Source organism: Photinus pyralis, unplaced genomic scaffold, assembly GCF_008802855.1.
Source record: "Photinus pyralis isolate 1611_PpyrPB1 unplaced genomic scaffold, Ppyr1.3 Ppyr1.4_LG2, whole genome shotgun sequence".
NCBI lineage: Eukaryota > Metazoa > Arthropoda > Insecta > Coleoptera > Lampyridae > Photinus > Photinus pyralis.
In genome coordinates, this window is record NW_022170403.1 from 19,615,265 (window position 1) to 19,638,085 (window position 22,821).

The window sequence follows — 22,821 nt, forward strand, 5'->3', positions numbered from 1 at the left end:
TCTCGGAAGTACGAAAACGTGTTTTTCTACAATCGATATCCAAAGTAGGCATTTGCGCTCGTATTTGACAACGTAAACGTCATCTTTTTCGAGGAATGTCACTTTGTGGCTTATAAGCGACAAAATAGAAGTAAAATAAAACCATACGATGAATAAGTACCGAACAATAAAAATTTTATTTATCATTGATAACTAGAAATACATTATTTTCATAAATCTATTTACAAAGTACAAAAAAGGAACATACAAACACAGTATCTTAATTATATTAATCACAAAGTTTGAATTTGGCCTACGAGCGAGCCTCAAACTGAATCGTACTATCAAGCCCTGGTGCAACGCTACCTTTGCGTTGCCTTGAAAATTTTTCAGCGTCCTCCAATGTTTCAGGTAGTACGCAATTTTTGGTTTCTGGTAAATAGTAGCACAACGCAGCGCCGATTAAGGGCACAATTCCGAAAATGGCAGGAGCTAACCAAGGTTGATAAGATGCAAGTCCGGCAACGAAAGGTGCCAGCATTGATCCCACCCTGGCGAACATAGACGAAGTACCAACTCCAATGTTTCTGATAACAGTTGGATATAACTCCCCCGAATAGATGTACACGGTGGGAAAGCAGACGGATAGTCCAAACATTCCGAGTGTGCCCAGTAGTACTCTAGGCCAGTGAGCGTCTTCCGGTACAAAACTGATTAAGAGAAACGACAAACCCGCCAAAAAATCGGAACCCATCAAAGTGTATCGCCTTCCAATGGACTGCATGAACCAAATTGAAAATATTGTTCCCGGTATTTGTATTACGGCAGACATAGCAATATTGACAAATACGTTACCGCCGAGTTGGCCCATGTACTGTGCGCCTCCGAAGAAACAAAGGCCGCAAACGACCCAGTTATAGAAGATCGATATTGACTTTACTCTCATACTTTTGGTGCGCACCAGATCCATGAACGTTCCCGTAGCTTGCTCGATGCTATGTTTCTTCATATAAATGTGTACATCTTCAGTAATAGAGCTCGTCTCTAATTTGTTAAAGCGACACGCCTTCTCCATCACTTTGATTGCTTTTTCGGGTTGACCAAGTGCCAACAACCATCGAGGCGACTCGGGGATGATCCAGTAGTACGATATTAACAGCAGGGAAGGTAGAGTGATCGCCAACTGAACGTAGTGCCAATCTCGAATGAGGTAGCCGATCAGTGCCAGGGATAAGTGGCCCACATTAAACGGAACTTGGTACAGTATGCCTAACGTGGTCCTCCATTTGATCCCTGTAACAAGTGATTATGTGCAAGGGTTATTTAGTATAACTAACAGACATGAGTGTTTGGTACTTTCTGGGTTTGGTTTGTTGGGTAACCGTGACGTGTATATTAATTTCAAGAATAGATTACACATTTTCTACCTACTCGTTTACTAAAGTAAATTTATGTGACCGACGATTGTTAATCAATTCAAATGGTTCATATTAAATTAGTATGCGAAGAGTTGACTATTTCATAATTCCTGTATTTTAATAAGTGAATTGTCTAGCCAGGTGTGGGTACTGTTAGAATCTAATAAAAAATCAAGGCCTGTCTCTCAGTGACCTTTAATTTAAATGCAAAAACCAAGTATAAGCTACCAGGCGAGTTTTGCGAAATGAATTATCGTGCAAGGGGAATTCCAAAGAACTTTCATTTGAAAGGCCGGTTAATGCCTCAACAAGTTATGTAAAATCTTTTTTGCAAAACGAATCGTACCAGTAATTTCCATAACGAGTACGAAAGAAGTGACCATAGTTCCACCGGTTGCAGCGGCTGAAATGAATCTTAGCAATAAAAACAGCCAGAACCATGGGGCAAATGCAGTTGCCGTCCCAGATATTAGTTGTATAATGACGGCCCATATCAGTGGGTTACGACGTCCGAATCTACAAAAAATGCCATTGGTTATAGCGAAAAATAATATTATACATCAAAGTAGCTTATAATAGTCCGTAATTACAGCGTATTTACAAACCCATCGAACTAATGCCACAAAATTGTTTTATGGAGAACCAATTTAATGGAATCTTCTCTAATGTGAATTAAAATTTAACAACTGTGGTTGAGGTGTTATTAATTTAGTTCGAAAGAAAGATGAATGAGTTAGGGACTTTGGAGGGCATTTGCCTTACAGCTTACGTTTTATACTTACTTGTCTGATAATAATCCAAAAATAAAATTTCCAATAAGGATTCCCAACATTGTAATTGTTTGTGCAAAATTTACCAATTGTGATCTATCGCAAATCAAATTCCACTCCATTTGTATCGTGTTGGTAAATATCGATCTGTAAACGAAACATAATTTAGATTTTATTTACGAAAGTAAAATTAACATTGCTAAAGTTTTAATGATGGTGTTGCTGGAAGGCTTAATGCCCAGAAGTGTTACTAGTATCTGTAGAATCATTAGGCAGCTTGATTGCTAGTATTCATTACTTTTCCTATTTATTTATTTTTAGCGCATTTCAACATAAAAAAAATGCGCTATTGTGGCCACTTTGTCCGCCCGTCCGTGCGTCCTTCCGTTCGTCCGTCCGTCCGCTCGTTTTGAGACGCTACCAGTTTTTTATCTTAAGAGCTATTATTCTACTTTTTTCGCTATTTGGTTCGTTATGGTGTCGAGTCTTGTACCAAGGAAGGAATTTTTTCTGTACCGCTTACAAAAAAAGTTATTGTAGATCGTTTATAATTTTGCATTGCTGTCTGTCGTCTGCCTGTTGGTCTGTCCGTCTGTTCCTTTGTCTGTCTGTCCCTCTATCTGTCCGTGTGAACGATAACTTTGTTTAGAAATGTCCGCTCGCTCTTACATCTCCGTTAGTTATGAACTGAATTGCATGAAATTCAATATGGGCATACAATACGCAATTTAGCCATATAATACCAATGCCAAAAGTTGAGTCGAATCGATTCAAAATTCACAGTGCCCTTTTCGCATCTCGACCATTTATAAACCGAATTGCAAACTTTTTTAATTATAAAAGTATTTAAATGAAATTTTATACATAGCCATTTGGAATAAAAGCAAATTTAACGCCAATTTCAAAATTTGGTTTTGCGCATGCGCAGTGCTAACTTTCTTATTTATGGAGGGATTTAAATGAAATTTGATACATAGCCACTTGGAATAAAAGCAAAATTAACGCCAGTTTCAAAATTTGGTTTTGCGCATGCGCAGTGCTAACTTTCTTATTTATGGAGGGATTTAAATGAAATTTGATACATAGCCACTTGGAATAAAAGCAAAATTAACGCCAGTTTCAAAATTTGGTTTTGCGCATGCGCAGTGCCAACTTTCTTATTTATGGAGGGATTTAAATGAAATTTGATACATAGCCATTTGGAATAAAACCAAACTTAACGCCAGTTTCAAAATTTGGTTTTGCGCATGCGCAGTGCCAACTTTCTTATTTATGGAGGGATTTAAATGAAATTTGATACATAGCCACTTGGAACAATAGAAAATCTAACGTTAGCTTCAAAATTTAGGTTTGCGCATGCGCAGTTCCAACTTTCTTATTTAGAAAAGCATTGAAATGATATTCTTCTTATAAACTGAAATTGAAGTAGGACATCAAAATGGATTGCACATTATGCAACGCTATCTTTCATATTTGTGGCCGGATTTTTACAATTTGAACAAAAGTTGCATCTTACAAATACGAAATGAATGCAAGTTGAAATGCGCTTCATGTAAATCGTTTACGATTACTTTTTAACTTGTTAACCTTTATTTCTAAATGGGTGGTGTTTCAGCCAAGGCTGCTTTCTCAGGGTGGCAATACATGTCTACAAGGTACTGTACGGATAAAACAATAGACTGTTATTGTTGCACCCTTTTGTAAAAAAAAACATCTGCAAGTAATAGTGATTGGATAGTTTGCAGAATCGTATCCCCCAAAAATTGCTGGTATTAAAATGGCGCACAATACATCGATTTATGGACCTTATCAGAATATGAGAACGCATTACCATTTTAAAAGAAATTCTTATTCAATGATGGTAGGTACTGAGTAAATTTCTTCCGCTGTTCGGATTGGTAGATTTAACGCAGACAAAGACAGATTTAAATGGGGAAAACTATAACGTTTAATTTTGGACAAAATGTATGACTATAAAGCCTGTTTCGGTTGAAAACATTTCTACGTGTGATTTTACACGCGGATAAAGACCCTTACACACTGTTGTGTAAACTACATCATGCGGACTTTAAATGTGATCGCTAATTTTAGATTGAAGACATATTCACAAGTCAATGGTTTTTGTTTAAATAATCGCTTTGTTATTTTGATTTGTAATTGTAAATTTGAATTACGCGTTAAAAGATTTAAGTTGACGTTTAATCTTTTGGATTTAATTGGGTGTTGTTATATATTATTATATTATCTCCGGTCAGTGCGATAAGATTTCATTATTGTTGCGTTAAGCATGTGTACGCGGAAAGAAAACACATGTGTTCAGTTATTCAAAAACGCGCATTAATCCAGTTAAATATATTTAAAAAAAGCTTCTGTTATCTTTGACGTGACTATGTCTTTGTCAGCTGTATTGCTAGACCTGTTGCTAAGTCTGGAGCGGTTCACTTTAGCAAGATTCTATACGAAGCAAAAACCCTGGCGGAATGCGGAAACAGCCCCCGTGGAAGTTGGAACAGACAATGTGGCAAAATATGCCAGCCAGTGCGATATTTACTCGTAAAAAATGCAATCAGACAGTGGTAATCAATTTTATTTTCCTCTTCCCTTTGTGAGCCGTAACAAAGTGCACGTCATTAAAAACCAACAGCTGAGGTGTAAGCTAAAACGCATGGAATTTTAATTGCCATCATCCATATTTTATTAATCTCTGGCAATTGGATTCATTAAATTGGGGATTCTGGAGTAATTAGTGAACGGATTCTCCTTTAACTCCTTAGAGAGGATATAATTGCGTTTTTTTCTGGCTTACCGTAAGTACCGCCGTTTACATTTCATTTACTAAGAGTGTACTTCTTTAGGTTCGGCCGTCATCTGCTATACGACATTTTTCCATCGACATATTGTTGCTTCATCTATAATTAACCCTCTTGTTTAAGAGGTATGTACATTTTATAACATCAACGAAGAGGGTTACCTTTGCTTTCTTTTAGGGTTCAAGTTTTTGTTCCAATTTTTAGTATTAATGTTGGTTTAAATTCAAATTTAATTCAACTGTAAGGACCAGCTTAAGTTTCCTACAATTGTATTGACGTACGAGTGTGTAACCTTCGGTTAAATTCACCGTTGCTTGGGAGTGCCAACACTTTTGACAAATCTTCCGCCTGCTGATAACGATCGGCCATTTTCTGGAATTGGTTCACCAGGTGATGAACGAGATTTGATTCGATCCTCAACAAAGAGACAACTTCCGTAACTCTTTAGCGTATTAGTTAATAACTATTTTGTTCCTTCTGGGTTAAATGTTACATCCAAGTAATTTGTTAACGTTAGTACCTATTTAATATCTTTGTACGGAATATCGATTTATTTGTGGAAAGTTGTATTATGATTCAGTAATTAGTTTGTTAGTCTATCTTCTTGATTGGGGGTTTTGTTGAACTGGGGAATTTCAATTGTACATTGAAGTTACTAGGATGTTTGTGTAACATAGTTATAATTTTGAGTATTTATGGGAGTACTTTGAATATTTGTGCGCTACGCTATCCCATTGTGGAGAGAATTTTTATTTTTGCCATTTGGTTGAATAAACCAGTATCTCTTTTGGTATCTAAATTGATTTGTATTGTTTTTACTACCCTCGTACCTTCTCAATTTCAAACGGGGAGAGTTACCTAGAAATCTAGGTAGAAATTGGGTGGCGGTCAACCATTGGTAATTGCAACGGAGGACGAAGATCAAATGTGAAATACAGAGGCGCCATTTCACCTTAACGGGGGGGGGGGGGGCTAAGCAAAGCAACGCAAGCCTATGGTATAATACCTACTGTAATTTTAAGTTTCAAGATGCCTACCCCTTGTTGAACATTTGTTGCATTTTCAGAAACGGTAAAAAAATATTTTTGCAGCATACTTTTTATTTTCCATTTGCCTATTATATGCCAATCACATTTGTATATTAGAAATACATTATTTGGAATTATGAAAAATAATAGTACATTATATATCAAGGTAGAGAAGTCGCCTTACACCTTACACCCCTCGGCGCAAGCGCCTCGTGATGTAATCTTGGTGCTCAGGCAATAATAGACTTCTCTACCGTGGTATATATACTATTTTTTTCACTAGTAGCACTTGAAATCCTCTAAATTAACATATTATATTGATAATAAAGTAAACGGTTGGACAGAATTTTTTGTTTATTAATTTAACATTTCAATCAAATACGTAGAAGTACAAGTCAAACAGGCCGTATTTTGCTCTGTCATTGAGATATTTTCAAAGAGTAATTTCGTTCGAATTTTTTCAAAATGTGATAATTTTAGGTATGTAATTTCTCTGGAAATGGCGGATGGTGGCAATTATTCATTTTAGAGAACTGGTTCAAACGTTTATTGAGCGAAATTTCGGGTGGTGTTTTCTAAAAGTGACAGCGTGACAGTTCTCATTATTGACTACTATTTAATAATAAAAGATTATTAACCACTTTGAACAAATGCCGAGAAAGCCTACTTTACAAGTGGAAAAAAGGTTAATAATCAAGTCATCAGACGCTAGTAGTGGAAACAATGTTGTATATGCACCTCAGGACTTACTGGATATTTAACCCTCGGGCGACTTACAATCCCTTGGGCCAGAGGCCCTCGAGCTCTGTCCCCCTCGTCATAAATATCGCTAAATATCTATATACTATCGCAATATTGAGCATTTAATATAGACGAGATTTTGACTAGTTTATGTACTATGTACCTATACTACCTAGCTACATTTACCTACATAGGCATGTGGTCTACTAAATACATACAGTCCATGCGGCATACATTACATTTTTACTAAAGTAGGTACGTGCCTATTTTTCCAATACGACTCTCACCTGCCCCCCTCAAATGGCGCCCCTTGTGAAATACAAGATTTTTGCTAATGTAATTTAAACCAAACATGAAACACTACATGATGACCTTTGTTCTGTACGTCAGATGTAAGTTAATTTTATAATTCTAATTTCTATGCTTCTACCAGCAGCGGTCATTCTATAAATAAGTATAGGTAAGAGTAATTTAAAGCCATTTTATTCAATGGTAGCCGTGATATCCTAGAAGTTTACATGAGATGCCTTGCTTAAAAAATCATACACCTGTTCTATGATTAAATTTTTCGGTTTCTTCGGTTTATACTTTCTATTTTTCATTTTAAGAAAATGAGTGATTTTGTGTACTTGCTTATATGTAAATTTCTTTAAATTTGGAACTTTGTTTTTAATATGAAGTATTCGCAGCGTAGAAGAGATTCATCTTTACTTTTTCAAAAAAGGAAGCAAAGAACGCGCTTTCAGTAAAATTCCCTATTTTTTCCTCGCTCCAAGTTCAGAAACTCATCAACTTCTTATCGTAAACGTATCTAGATTTCATACGAAGCAGCTTAGCAATCGCGTCCTTTGTATTCGATGCCAAAAGGTTGTTGTAGTAAATTCATTATACTCTTCAATAATAAATTACCACACTATTTACAAATTACCAAGCTTTCACACTCTGGATTATAAATGCGGAATCCCAGTCTCTTGGTCTATAAATAACCTATTGTTTATATTTAATTAGACTTCATAATAAACAAACAAGGTGAGGTGAACAAAATTTGTACAAATATTAGAATTGTTAATGATATATATATATTTATACCGCTATAAACAGCAAGCGTATACAACACGGGAGACGGAGATTAAAAAGTTCATCATTCTCTAGTTTTTCTTTAATTAAATTTCAGCATTGACCTCCGAGAAAATGAGTGTTCGTACTATTTTTAAACTCGTTCACTATTTTTAATATGTTCATGGTGTGTACTTAGTTTTTGGTTCGTCTTCTTTTGACAGTCAGCCAAGTCCTCATAAATCATTTGCCTGGTTCAGTGCACTAACGATAAATAGTAGGTTCAGAAGAAAAGTTCAAAGTTGTGTAGTTATTTTTTAAAGACATTTGTTCCCATCACAAAGTGTAGGGTAGTCCAGTCTTCTTACATTCAGCCCCCTGAGTGTCTATTTCGACATAGCCATAGTAACCAGCAATGGGAGGAGGGCGCTCATATTTATTTTCCTACTACTTCTGACCTTAATGGGCTCTAAAATTTCATACTTCTAAACGCAAACGCTTATAAATTCTTACACTTTGTTGGGAGTAATGAGAGGCGAGATCCAGCGGGATGAAGCTGCATTGTTATGAAGATAACTATGGCGTCAACCAAGTAACAGATACAGATTTTGAGGAGTGTAATTTATAAGGTCAAAATGCAAAATGTCAAGTATTAGTGTAGTCAAAACCGGAAAAAAAACCTCATACTCACCTATCAAAAACAATATCGGAGCAATTAGACGAGCACTTCTCAGTCATATTCTCCGCACACGAAAATTCTGTAGGAGGAGCGAGTAGTACAATATTTAGTTGATGCCATGCGATTGGAAGTTTGCACAGAAATACTGAAACACAAATAAGTATTTGCCACCGACCCATAACACCCATGCATTTTTCCACAATGTCGACATTCTGTTCTTCTTTTGCTGGTGGCACTGTAACAAAAATTGTGCTTTAAAGATACTGTTGAAACAATTTATTTCTTTACCCTAGTATTTCCTCAAAATAAAAGAACATGGATATCATATTGTTTTCATCACACACATTAGGCAGGAAATTCCAGATTATCATCTACAACGATTTAACATGAACTCTGGAGTTTGCGTGGAATGTGCGGTATTTTGAATAGAGCATATATAATTAAACGCAGATTTTAATTTATTAGTATCAGATCTAAAATTATGTAATGTGTTGATGAACAGGAGCGTGAGCGTATTTTTTTAGCTCGAACAGGTATCGATTTCAAAAATTTGCAAAACTTCTAGGCTGCTTTGTCCATGATTATATCAATGTTTATACATCTTATCTTACTGTGTATAGAAACTAGTAGGTAATAAATTGTAACGGAGACATTTTAGGTAAAAACGTAATGTAAATACTTCTGTGGAAACATGCAATAACTACGTAAGCAATTTCAATTCAATTAGTCTCAGACTAATAACGTTAATTGATAGTTCTATTATTACGCATGTAAAGATAAGCGTAATTAATAAATAATTGTATTGACTGAAAATGATAGTTGTTCGCCGCGTGGGGGCTCGACCTCAACTTGATGCCTTGTTATATTTTGGTATGACGATACGCGATTTAGTGAGATGAAAATAAAAGACATGAATTAATAATAGGATAATATATTATTTGCCTGATGAGGAAGCATTCCAGTTTATAGAATAAACGCTCAAACGCCTAATTTTGAAAATAAGTTTGTTCAGTGACACCTTAAAAGATAGTAAAGAAATCGGGTCGATTAACAATAATATCCTGTATACATCACTAAAATCATTTGGAAAAGTTCGAAGTCAAAGTTCCACAGACAGAAAAAAATTACTGGATATATGCGGAAAGAAAGAGCATTGAACAACCCACATAAATTTCCATGATCACACGGGGCAAAGAATAAAATACAGAATTAAGAATCTCATATCAATGTCAATGATTTAAGAATGAAAGTTATTGTTACTCACTGAATTTCTCCAGCTCGCCATTGATCTGGATTTCGTTTTTAGCCATTTCGACAGTTTGAAGAAAATTGAACTGTATTACAAGAAGCTTTAAAATTAACTGATGTATTACAAACTATTTGACGACTGTTAAGAAGAAAGATAAGATAATGTCGCCCCGTAGATTACTTGCTGCATTTCGATAGGCAAATCTATTAGGTCCACCTTCCACTGTTTCACTCGCAAAATGCAAAACAAAGGATTTGTATAGATTTTGTCGATATAATGTCGTAAAAATATATTAAAATGATGTTTGTTTGTAAACGTCAGATTGTTGGTAAATGCTTTTACCGCAAACGAAAGGTTACAACTAAACTAAAATTATAGTTGATTACATCTCGATTTTGAAAATTTACTTAAATTATCACGATGCTGGCATTACCTTATAGTGAAGTACTGTAGGGAATCTATTAAAATTTAAGTTTTTTTATTCAATGGTATGACTTTAAACGTCATCAATTTGTTAATACCTACGCGTGTTTGAATTGGGGAATCCATAGTTAGCAGAATTAGCAGAAGAAAATATTTCGATATAAACATCTTCATTTTTATTTCAGAAGTACGGAAAAACCGCCTTGAAAATAAAGGGGAATTTTGGTATATGAGATTGGTAAAATTTTTACGCATCAAAGAAGCCTGAGTTACTTACAAAATTGACCATGTGTGTTTTCCCCAGCGTACTTTCATGGCCTTACTGATATGTTTCATTAAACGCAGGTTTTGCCAGAATCTAGATTTTAAAAAACGTTTCCATCGACAACATCACCCTCTTAAATAACTTTTTCTGCGTTTAAAGAAAAAGTATTAGGTATGTACTATAGCAAATAAACGTGACGTTTTGTGTCTCATCTGAACTCTTATGGATTTGTCACAAAAAAGTATAAGTATATAATATAGCCAGTCTAAAAGTACCAAACTTGTGTTTAATTGAATTCATCGAATGACGAATAGTGAAACAAAGTTTATATAGTGAAGTGCGTATAATCTGAACTTCCTTCCTATTATAGAAATTGGTGATGTTTGTTCCTTTCAGCTTTTATTTGTCCCAACCAGTTACCACTAACATAAAGGGTCTCCATATTAGAAAAATTAGTTTAGAAATGAATAGTAAAGAATATAATGGACATAATGAAATTAATTTTCTTTGACTTTTTTTGGTACACGGAATCGTTTAGCTTCCTAGCATGAGCTAGTGTAGTTATTGCGATCGCCGTTTTTGGGACATGACAAAATTTCATGAAATCTCAACGTTTTACATCATTTTAAGGAACTTTCAAAATAGTATATTAAGAAACAAGTGTATAATCAAGTCTTTAGCACGCGCAACGAGTTTAAGGGCACGACGCGCAGCGGAGTGCCTTTAAACGTTGCAAGTGCTTTAAAGACCAATTATACACGCGTTTCTTATAGTATTTTTTATTATACCTGGAATATAATTTAAAAATAAGGGAAGTACAATGAAATCATATTGACGTTCTACTTGAATACATTTCTAATTAAGTGGGCTGATTATTTGTCATTCTATGATTGCCATGGAAATGTCACTTGACGTTCGCGTATTAAAAATCACTGTCTTTGTAAATAAAATGACTTCGGTTGAAGAAGACAATACACCGTCTATTCAGTGGCTTATTTCTGCAACAGAAGAACCTGTAACATTCAAATGCAAAAGCCTATTATAAAGAATATATGAAAATGGCGTGGAATAATAGGAAGCATCTACCAAACAAGGTCTTAAATGCATCGTTCATGCTGTCATATATGAAGGAAATATCAAAGGTAGGTATTTAAATCTTCTACCCTTCGGTGCATTCATTCAAAACTTGCGTTGAAGCTTCCCACAAAGGATACGAGCCAAAGACACCTTTTTCATTTGCAAAAAGCGATCCGAGGGAATATTTTATTTCAATCCCACATTACAAATATAGTTTCATTATGTCATATTTGAAGCAACGTTACTTAGCAACCTTTAAAGCTCGGCGTGTTTTAATCACCTTTTTGCGCACGCTCAGGCGTGTTTTAAACAGCGATTATGATGCAGGTATAATAATAGTACATTATATATCAAGGTAGAGAAGTCCAGTATTATTGCCTGAGCACCAAGATTACATCTCGAGGCGCTTGCGCCGAGGGGTGTAAGGTGCGAAGGCAATAATAGACTTCTCTACCGTGGTATATATACTATTTTTTTCACTACTAGCACTTGAAATCCTCTAAATTAACATATTATATTGATAAGAGAGTTAACGGTTGGACAGAATTTTTGTTTATTAATTTAACATGTCAATCAAGTACGTGGAAGTACAAGTCAAATAGGCCGTATTTTGTTCTGTCATTGAGATTTTTCAAAGAGTAATTTCGTTCGAATTTTTTCAAAATGTGATAATTTTAGGTATGTAATTTCTCTGGAAATTGCGAATGGTGGCAATTATTCGTTTTAGAGAACTTGTCTAAACGTTCATTGAGCGAAATTTCGGGTTGTGTTTTCTAAAAGTGACAGCGTGACAGTTCTCATTATTGACTACTAGTTAATAATGCCCACATTATTAACCACTTTGAACAAATGCCGAGAAAGCCTACTTTACAAGTGGAAAAAAGGTTAATAATCATGTCATCAGACGCTAGTAGTGAAAAAAAAATAAAATTGTATCCGTCTGTATGTACGTACGTATGTTGGCAATTTTCCAAGTTAACGGCTCGACGAATGCGGTTCAAATTTTGGATATGTATATTAGGCATACAGAAACGGAAAATAAATGTGATTTTTGAAAAAAATTAGAAGAGAAATTAGAGCACCACAACGCCATCGAACCCCTTTTCAAAAAGCAACCTAAAATTTTTAGTAAGGTATTCGAAAGACTTTATTTTTCTGCGTACAACCTACAAAAATTGTGCCAGATTTTATTACAAAAAAACTGAGAAAAAATGTCAATGTTAAAGAACTAAAATTTTTTTTCACCAAAACTAAATTAATTCTAATTAGGAATTACAATTATTAATTATATGATGCTTTGTGGCATTAAAATAAAAAAATAAATAAAATCAATAGACAAACATGAGCAAAAATTAAAACAAGTTAAAAAGTAATCGTAAACGATTTACATAAAGCGCATTTCCACTTGCATTCATTTCCCATTTGTAAGATGCAACTTCTGTTAAAATCGTAAAAATCCGCCCACAAATATGAAAGATAGCGTTGCGCATGGGCAATCCATTGTTGACGTGCTACTTCAATTTCAGTTTATGCGAAGAATTTCATTTCAATTCTTTTCTAAATAAGAAAGTTGGAACTGCGCATGCGCAAACCTAAATTTTAAAACTAATGTTAGATTTTCCTTTGTTCCAAGCGCCTAAGTATCAAATTTCACTTAAATAGTTCCATAGATAAAAAAGTTGGCACTGCGCATTCGCAAAATAAAATTTTGAAACTAGCGCTAGATTTTCCTTTATTCCAAGTGCCTATGTATCACATTTCATTTAAATTCTTCCATAAATAAAAAAGTTGGCACTGCGCATTAGCAAAGCCAAATTTTGAGATTGGCGTTTGATTTTCCTTTATTCGAACTGCTTCTGTATCAAATTTCGTTTAAATTCTTCCATAAATAAAAAAGTTGGCACTGCGCATGCGCAAAACCAAATTTTGAAATTGGCGTTTGATTTTCCTTTATTCGAAGTGCTTATGTATCAAATTTCGTTTAAATTCTTCCATAAATAAAAAAGTTGGCACTGCGCATGCGCAAAACCAAATTTTGAAATTGGCGTTTGATTTTCCTTTATTCGAAGTGCTTATGTATCAAATTTCGTTTAAATTCTTCCATAAATAAAAAAGTTGGCACTGCGCATGCGCAAAACCAAATTTTGAAATTGGCGTTTGATTTTCCTTTATTCCAAGTGCCTATGTATCAAATTTCATTCAAATACTTTTATAAGTAAAAAAGTTTGCAATTCGGTTTATAAATGGTCGAGATGCGAAAAGGGCACTGTGAATTTTGAATCGATTCGATTCAACTTTTGGCATTGCGTATTATATGGCTAAATCTATGCCCATATTGAATTTCATGCAATTCAGTTCATAACTAACGGAGATGTAAAAGCGATCGAACATTTCTAAACAAAGTTATCGTTCACACGGACAGATAGATGGACAGACAGACAAAGGAACAGACGGAGAGACCAACCGGCAGGCGACAGATAGCAATGCAAAATTATAAACGATCTCTAGGATCGTTAATAAACGGCAAAAGTGTAAAATTATGGAACATGTAAAAAACGGTTTTTTGTTTTTTTTACAATAACTTTTTTTGTAAGCGGTACAGAAAAAATTCCTTCCTTGGTACAAGACTCGACACCATAACGAACCAAATAGCGAAAAAAGTAGAACAATAGCTCTTAAGATAAAAAACTAGTAGCGTCGCAAAGTTAGCGGACGGACGGACGGACGGACGGACGGACAAAGTGGCCACAATAGCGCATTTTTTTTTTATTTTTGTGGAAATGCGCTAAAAAAAGAGGCGTTCCCAAGCGGTCACCCTTCGCGCTCGACGTCGCTTAAATTTCGGTGATCTGACGAGAACCGGTGCGGTGTTTTTAACGAGGCATTGCCGTTGTCGAGAAAGTTACTGTTCCAAGGAAAACAATTGCAGAATATCTTCTAAAAAGGAGCACACGAAAAGGATGCATAAGCGATGCGAATTTCACGATTTGGGGCTTTGAGCACTGTTTAAAAAATCGTTAAACAATTTTCGCATGCTTGATGGAAAGTGCCTCCAGATCGCAGAGGGAAAATGTGTTGAGTCCTGTGTTAAGAAAAAGATGCACAAAACAATAAGATGCATCCAAAATAAAGCAATTTTCAATTTCAAAAATTGACCGCAATTAATAATCGTTTATATTGAATTCTGTAAGAGGCCAACAAAAATTTTCCAGTGGGAATTTGAACAATTTAGTGTTTAGTAATAAATCGGCACATACAGCAAATTAATATGACTTTTGGCAGTGTATATGTTGGGCGCAAAGCCCGAAAACGGCCAATGGTCGTTTTTTTTGCTCAATCTTAGGATTGGACTATTTAAAATGACCAAAGCTCGAATTCTAATTCAATTTCGGGCTTTGGCCGTTCTTAAGCAGCCAAACCTAAGATTGAGTAATTAGGAAATAACCAAAGCTGACACGCATTTTTAGTGACTCACTAGAAATTCAGTAACATTCAAAATCTTTGGAGAGGCAACCCATAAATGACGTAACGCACTTATTTCGAAATTTTGATCCCCGTCCTTCCCTTTATGTAACAGTTTTGCCAATCCCCCTCCTAAAATTACATTAACACTTTAAAAACCAACCCCTGTTTTTCATGTACAAAAATTTTTTATTTTGATTTCATTAAAAAAAATAATTAAAAAAATTGCAAATCATACATGGTTTTTCAGGTGTGCAGATACACTGTAAAAAACATTTTCGTTAATATTTTGCCTATAAAATATAAATAACTTCTTTTTGTTTGGCTTGATCGCTTGAGGTTTTGTGTGATATTGCACGATTTTCTTCTTTTTCATCTTAGTTGCTATAGAGACGTCTGCATTAGAATTGTCATTTGATATATTTTCCAGTGCTTCTCTAGTAATGTTTTGAAGGATCTCACGAAGTATATTTGAATCGAATAGGCCATTACGTATAGGAACCCCAAACTTCGCCTCATATGGACTTCTGAGTATACTTGTATGAAAATATCTATTTTTTTGTTAGTTGAAAAATCGCAATCCGTTAGCCCAATTATTAATTGTGAATTATTTTAGCTCCGAACATATCAGCAAGTTCATTTATGACTGCTCTGCTCTGCGGTGAACTCTCTTCCATTGTCACATTGGAGAATGTAAGGAGGAACTATTATACAAAAAATGTCTAATAGATTGTAAGGTATCCCCGTAACTCTTTTAGATTTCAAAGGTTTTAAAAATACTTAATTTTGTTAGATGGTCCTGATAATTTAAAATAAATTTATAGTCTCCGTCTGGTTCTATTTGCATATCTATAAGATCCACCTGCCCTCTTGAGTTCATGTTGTTGCTCAAAATTGATCTACGTTTTTTACGTCACCAATGGTTAAAATGTCACACCTACCTCACACTGACACTGGAACCGAATTTATTAAACTTTGGTCGTTTCATATTTGCACGATCCTAGGTTTGGCTGTTTGGAAACGGTCAAAGCCCGAAATTGAAAGGAAATTCGGGCTTTGGTCGTTTTAAACAGCCCAATCCTAAGATTGAGCAAAAAAACGACCATTGGCCGTTTTCGGGCATTGCGCCCAACATATATATGCATAAAGGATGTAAGACTGTCAAAAAAGATTTTTTTGTTAAATATTTGCTTCGAGCAGGAAGCTGTTCTGTCAACAATTTGGCAACTTGTTTAATATGTAAGTATAGGGATCTGACCCCAATGCCCAATATCCATAATGCAAATTCTGGTCATGATCCCCAAACGTAATGTTACACTTCACGTCAAATATACAGGGTGTAGCAGCTAAGATTCCTCCTTTACCATAAAAGATTCCAAAAAAGGGGCGTGCTGTATTACAATGGCGTATCAAACTTGCATTTTTTTTAAATGGAACGCCCCATATTTTATTACTGATTTGGAGAGTACTTGAAAAGTATTTATTTTTTATGTAACATAATACACCCCTAACTTTAGCGATTTCGCTGTAATAACCTTTTTAGCGCATTTTTGCAAATTTATTTGTAAAAAGTAGCTTTTAATCTCACTTTGGCTGGCTGGCTGGCTGGCTGGCTGGCTGGCTGGCAGCAAATGTGGGCGCGTAGAAGAACTCTTGTAGAAAGGCAACGGGTGTACGTGTATCTACAGGGCCGTGAAATTTGTCAACCTTAGGGACATGGCTACATGATGTGGGGTTGGCGACATCTGGGCGTCATCCTCGAGCGTAGTATACTAACGTGAAGGTTTTTCAGTTTTTTCCTATCTTCTACTACAGTTTTGGTCCGATTCTTTTCAAATTGGTGTCGTCGGAAAGATATTGTAATTTTGTTTTTTGTCCAAGGGGCGAAATTAACGACCTTTTGCGAGGCGCGCGCGCGCGTCTTCGAGAAGTAGTCAACTTCGGGCGCTTTTTACCTTCCGTTGCGAACTCACGCGGTTTAACGTTTCGTAAATCTCGAATCGCTCTCTCTCTTTCTCGTGTCGCCAATAGAAGTGAATTGCGAGTGAACGGGACGTCGGAAGTGGGTACCGCCAAAGGGAATGTGGTAGCCCCCGACACGATCTTCCTGATGGTGGAGTCAAATCTTCAAACGCGAATTGCGGGTGAACGGGACGTCGGAAGGGGGTACCGTCAAAGGGAATGTGGTAGCCCCCGACACGATCTTCCTGATGGTGGAGTCAAATCTTCAAACGCGAATTGCGGGTGAACGGGACGTCGGAAGTGGGTACCGTAAAAGGGAATGTGGTAGCCCGCGACACGATCTCACTGATGGTGGAGTCAAATCTTCAAACGCGAATTGCGGGTAACCGTCAAAGGAAATGTGGTAGCCCCCGACACGATCTTCCTGATGGTGGAGTCAAATCTTCAAACGCGAATTGCGGGTGAACGGGACGTCGGAAGGGGTACCGTCAAAGGGAATGTGGTAGCCCCCGACACGATCTTCCTGATGGTGGAGTCAAATCTTCAAACGCGAATTGCGGGTGAACGGGACGTCGGATGTGGGTACCGTCAAAGGGAATGTGGTAGCCCCAGACACGATCTTACTGATGGTGGAGTCAACACTTTAAAAGCGAATTGCGGGTGCACGCGGAAAGTGGGAAGCGGTTAGTGAATGTAGTAGCCTTCGACAAGATCTGTTATTGATGGTTGAGTCCGAAAGTGGCTAATAGAATACTGATCTGCCACACAAAAATGCGCTGAAGTCCCTTCGATCTCAAACGAGGACTTTGATAATTTTTTCGTCAAAATTTGACTGTTTTTCGAAATTTTTTCTGAAAGAAACTAAATCGCGCAGGCGGCTAATTTTTGAACTGAGGCACAGGTTAACACCTCTTCCACAATCACATAAAATTTTTGATTGACTTTCGCTAAATGTCATATTTTTTTAAAATTTTAAATGGCACCCCCCTAAACAAATTATACCTCTGGGTAGCCAAAACTACAAATTTTCCACTGATATAAACAAAACCATTTCCATAAGAAAATGTCAGAGAAAAACCAGGTCGAAACGGCAATTTGTAAAAGAAACGTTCTTTTCCGAACCCAAGTGTGCCATGATAAAACAAAAAAGATTAAGAAATTAACAGTAAAGTGTCGACAGTGTATGATTGTTTTTTAATCAACATTGCAAAAATGTTTCAAACTCAATCAGGAGTGTTTATTCTTAGAAACCGTTGCCGGAATTGTTTGCTGGCGTCACGAGTGTACGCTGGAAGATATCCTGGCAGCACACAATCAGATCCACGCGTGTTCCAAAGGATATATTTATTGCTTCAGGGATTGTAAAACGTCCAAAGGGAATTAAACGGACCCCGGTTTAGGGGAAGATCATGAATTGCAAGTTCTGGGGGCAGCTGTTGACAATCGCCATATTAGTGTGGGTGAAATCAGTACACACATTCTTGCTCTTCTAATAATTGAAGAAGTAGCTCTCTGAACAGTATCTGGGCCGTATCGTATAGATTGAGCTGCAGTTAGAACATATTGAATGACATGATCTTTGGTCTGTGGATTACTTGAGTACACTACACTTCTCATGTGTTTTCATGGCCTAGTAAATTGATTTATTTTTGTTTTTTTTTGTTTAGAGGGCATCAACTTCTCAGGTGATTAGCCCTTTTTACTGGTTCTTGTTTCTACTTAAACGTCTTCAGGCTAGAATCGTTTTTCCATGTAAGATAAGCGGGTAAGTACCAAGTTAAATTGAATATTGCCCGTAATTAATTTGACTTTTGGACAAAGTGTATAGGCAATTTCGACTTAAAATTGACCAATGAATATGGTGTTAAGCATGTTTTTTTTTAAAAAAATCCACAGTTAACTAGATATGAGCAAAAAACTGATTTACTGATTTTTCTTTTAGATCTTATAGAATCGTTATTATTAGAAATACGGAAATATGCAAAGAACAAAAATTGTAGATCTTTTCCCGCTTAATAAGATACATTTATTAATTTCCATTCTTCGTCTATAATTGTCGAGTTATAACGCAAACATATATTTTCTAAATAGCAACCATAGTTGCTTTTAACATTTTTAAAAAGTGCATTTTTTTCTGTTTATAGTTATATAAGGTTGGTTATACCTACTTTGAAAAATAAATATGATACAGAACTGTGTGTATTATTGAGAGTAGTAAAAACAGAGTTTGCCATTGGAAACATTTTGTCCTCTTAATTACTTTGTCTATTTTAATATTTCTTAAAACTTTAGGGCCACAAATAGAAGGCAAAGAAATTATTACATTTAAATTTCAACTTTGAAGTAATTACATGTAAAAAAATTAATCTATCTCGGCAAATGTTCAAAATGTCCACCCTTATTATTTACACACAAGCGGCATCTTTTCGCAAGAGAATTTACAGCATCACGTAGTTCTTCTTTGGTCGAATACGTTCACTGCCTTCAACAATGAACAGCAGTATTTTCTTTGTTTATTGTTTTCCATCGCATGATACGATCTACTTTTAATAGTGTATTGATTATGTTTATTATTTAACTTTCATAGTTAATTTTCGAAAATGGCCTTTAAATAGGTATGCTAAGTGTGCCCCGTTACACTATTACATATCTCCTTAGATACTGTTTTCCATGGCAAAATTTGTTTATTTATGAAAATTCCTGCAACGCATACGTTTAGCAAGCCTTATATCGCTATAAAGAGAAATTTTTTTTCTTTTTAAAAATGTCAAAGTCAATGACTACCATTTAAAAAAATCAAAGTTTGTATTATAACTCAACAATTGTAAAATTTAGAAGGAAATTAGTACGTTCGTCATATTAAGCATTAAAATGTCTAAAACTTTTATTCGCGTCATTTTTTCTATTCCTAATAATAACGATTCTACAAGCTAAGCGGACGCTAAGAGATTTCGACGATTGGTGTTATAAAAACGGTCATAGCAAAGTTTTAGTCATCTGATTCTGATCTGATAAGTAACTGTGAAATTAAGTTCTCTAATAATAGGTGATTAAAGCATAATTTACTGGCCAAAAGTCGGACCAATTAGTTTTTATAGCCATTTAATGATTCAAGTGAAGTGAGTAAACTTTTTACTCTGATTAAATGGCGAAATCTATTTTGCATTATATTATACACATCAGTAATGACGTTTTCATTAGCATTTATAGATCTTGCATAACTTAAGTTTAATCGTTAAATAAACGAAAAGTGCTTATGCAATTCTATACGTACCAGTATTTCGGAAACAGAGCAACTGAATACTAATAAAACCGATTGAATATGGAGCCTTTCTATTGTTTTTAATTTTCAATACACTAAAATTTGATCTTGATTGAGAATAAGAGAATAAATAGAGAGATTTCGAAAGATATAGACACAGACAACGTATCTTTCCTGGCGAGAGGTTTATATTGAAAAACAAAAAAATTGCTTTATTTTCACAACCCATGTAAATGTAACTATCACAACACAAGCGCTCAACCACTATTGCAGATCCTTTGATTGGATTTGATCTTTAGCGCTTTTGTACTTTTCTCTTACGTTTTGACTAAGATACCTGAGTGTTTACTTATTTACAAGAGAGGACTTAGGAAAAAGAGCGATTGTGGATTACTAAACCTTACATATCCAACCGAGTATCCAAAAAGATGTCGACAGTATATGGACACTTGACATAAAACTTTTGACATCTATAAATCGAGTTCACTTAGACCCTCAGGACGCTAACACATCTAAAACGACTACCTGTTTACTGATTACCAAGAAACGCTTAGTTTATTGCTGAAATCACAACTAAAAGTTTGATACCCTTTGCAAAAATAATGCCAATTTTTATACTATTCCGAGAGTAAGGAGATTTCTTTTTAACCCCTACATGGCCCAAGTTTAAATAACATGCCGTAACTTAATTTCATATACGGATTTGGAGTAGGAATGGAAATTTTCGTTAAAAAAATCCCCAAAGTAAATTAACTATCAAAGTCAAAACATTTTCTAGAGCCCCCAGACAAAAACCGATCACTGCACTCACCTAAATTTAACAACGCGGTGTTCTCCTGGATAGCGTCCGATGACATGTTATTTTAGTTAAAACCAGTTTAACCATCACTAATAGCAAAAAGGCTAATGCTTAGGTTGACTATCTATAGAACATATTCAGCCTTCAAAATCTTATCAACATTTTAACAGCCAGTTACCTCGCAATGCGGTGAATAAAATCTACATCAACGTCGTTTGTAATTATCTACTTGTAATAAATTAAAGATAATGATGAGAAACAGAATTGTTATTGACACCATAATAATTCTAATCCGAAAGATACTTTCACTCTAAAAAGATCAGTTAGCCATATCTATTAGTATGGTAATAGTGTGCTGAAATGTGCCGATAAAATTTTGGAATGTGCTACACTCAATATGTCGTTTTAAATTTTGGTTAGAGGAAACCTAAATGGATATAAGGCTCTCTTTTATTATATTAAGATACCAAACTACATGTAAAAGTGATAAGATAAGATCTATCTCTCAATGTGCTGCAAAGAATAATGCTTTTTTAAATCTTTCCTAGAGAGGGACTAAGTCGAACATCCCTCTCTCTTCACAAAATACATTTCCTTTTCTAATACAAGCGAGTTAATATGTCTTACCTCATATTGAAAAACTGTTAAAAACACTATAAGTACATGGTGCTGAAGAATTCGTGTCTCTATAAAAAAAAATGTTTTCGCATTTTCCAGTGTAAACACTTCTACATGAAGCACCCTGTACAGGTAACAGTTCAAACATTAGGTAAGGGTCTTAGTATTACTTCCGTCTTACATTTTTTCAGATTATTTAACTGCTAGCTAGGTAATTTAAACGTAGTATTATGGTATGTTTAAAAAAAATAACGGGCGATCAAAAGTGAGTGGCGGTCGAGTCGCCTTGGAAGTAAGATTTCCCATGTAAACAAAAATTCCAAAGGTGACTCAACAACAACTCATTTTTGATCGCATAGTATTTTATATTCCAATGATGCGTTTTGCCCTAAGTATATAGTGGTTCAATGCTAACAAAAACTTGCGAATTTGCCCGAAGAAGCAACAATGTGTTGTACGGTAAATAGTCCAAATGAGCAATACATTATAAAATATACACTTTCTACTGTTTCCGGTTAGTGGGTTATGATTGCATTGTACACAATGAAATGCTTAGATAACTAGAATTTCTTTCTGATTGACTTTTTTCTGGACCGAAAACTAAGTGGTTGTGTCATACCCTGAAGTCATCATCCTCGTCTGGGAATTATAATTATTATGAAAGGCCATACAGATAGGGAAGCCACGCGTAAAAAGCGATAATTACAACTTATGTACATACAATGTGCCTATTACAAATAATATTGTGAAGTTTTTATTTTTAGACAATATTTATCATGCACATTTATATTTGTTTTATAAATAATTAATCAATCCTCCAAAATTAGGAACGTACACTCATATTTGCCAACGGCAAGCATTATTGCGATATGGATACATAAATCTGGTATTGAAGCGATCGTGCACACTGCTCAAAAACCTTTTCAAATTGTTTTCATTTTTTGCATGTACTCGGAAATACTTGGTGCGTTCAAATGTGTACACTGACAGTAAGATAGTACTTATTAGTCGTTAGTTACCGAACAATAAATAATTTATCGCTGACATAATTCTTATTAGTTAGTACCTATCAAACATGAAACAATTAGGTTTGTTATACATGCACGTGCTTTACGCAAGAACCTCATATCGCTTTCATAATTCGATTATCACTGCAATGTTTCCAATGACAAATTTCAATTGTAAACAAATGAAGATTGTTTTCTTAAAGCAGCAACGTATAT

General features: G+C 35.3%; 1 protein-coding gene across 3 annotated transcripts in view; it reads right to left on the reverse strand.

The window, feature by feature from the left end:
* Positions 1-149: 149 nt before the first annotated feature.
* The window catches only part of LOC116163591 (organic cation transporter protein-like), a 35,112-nt gene continuing 12,440 nt past the window's right edge, over positions 150-22,821 (reverse strand). Inside the window, exons 1-5 of one of the 3 annotated variants that reach the window (XM_031477601.1) lie at positions 9,746-9,888; positions 8,494-8,716; positions 2,180-2,314; positions 1,744-1,913; positions 150-1,272 (exon numbers count right to left, since the gene is read on the reverse strand). In XM_031477601.1, the coding sequence (XP_031333461.1) occupies positions 293-1,272; positions 1,744-1,913; positions 2,180-2,314; positions 8,494-8,716; positions 9,746-9,791 (1,554 nt within the window). In that variant the 5' untranslated portion in view covers positions 9,792-9,888 and the 3' untranslated portion in view covers positions 150-292. Of the gene's footprint in view, positions 1,273-1,743; positions 1,914-2,179; positions 2,315-8,493; positions 8,717-8,769; positions 8,893-9,745; positions 9,889-22,821 lie in introns of those variants that run through there. The other 2 variants (XM_031477603.1, XM_031477602.1) reach the window with 2 other exon arrangements.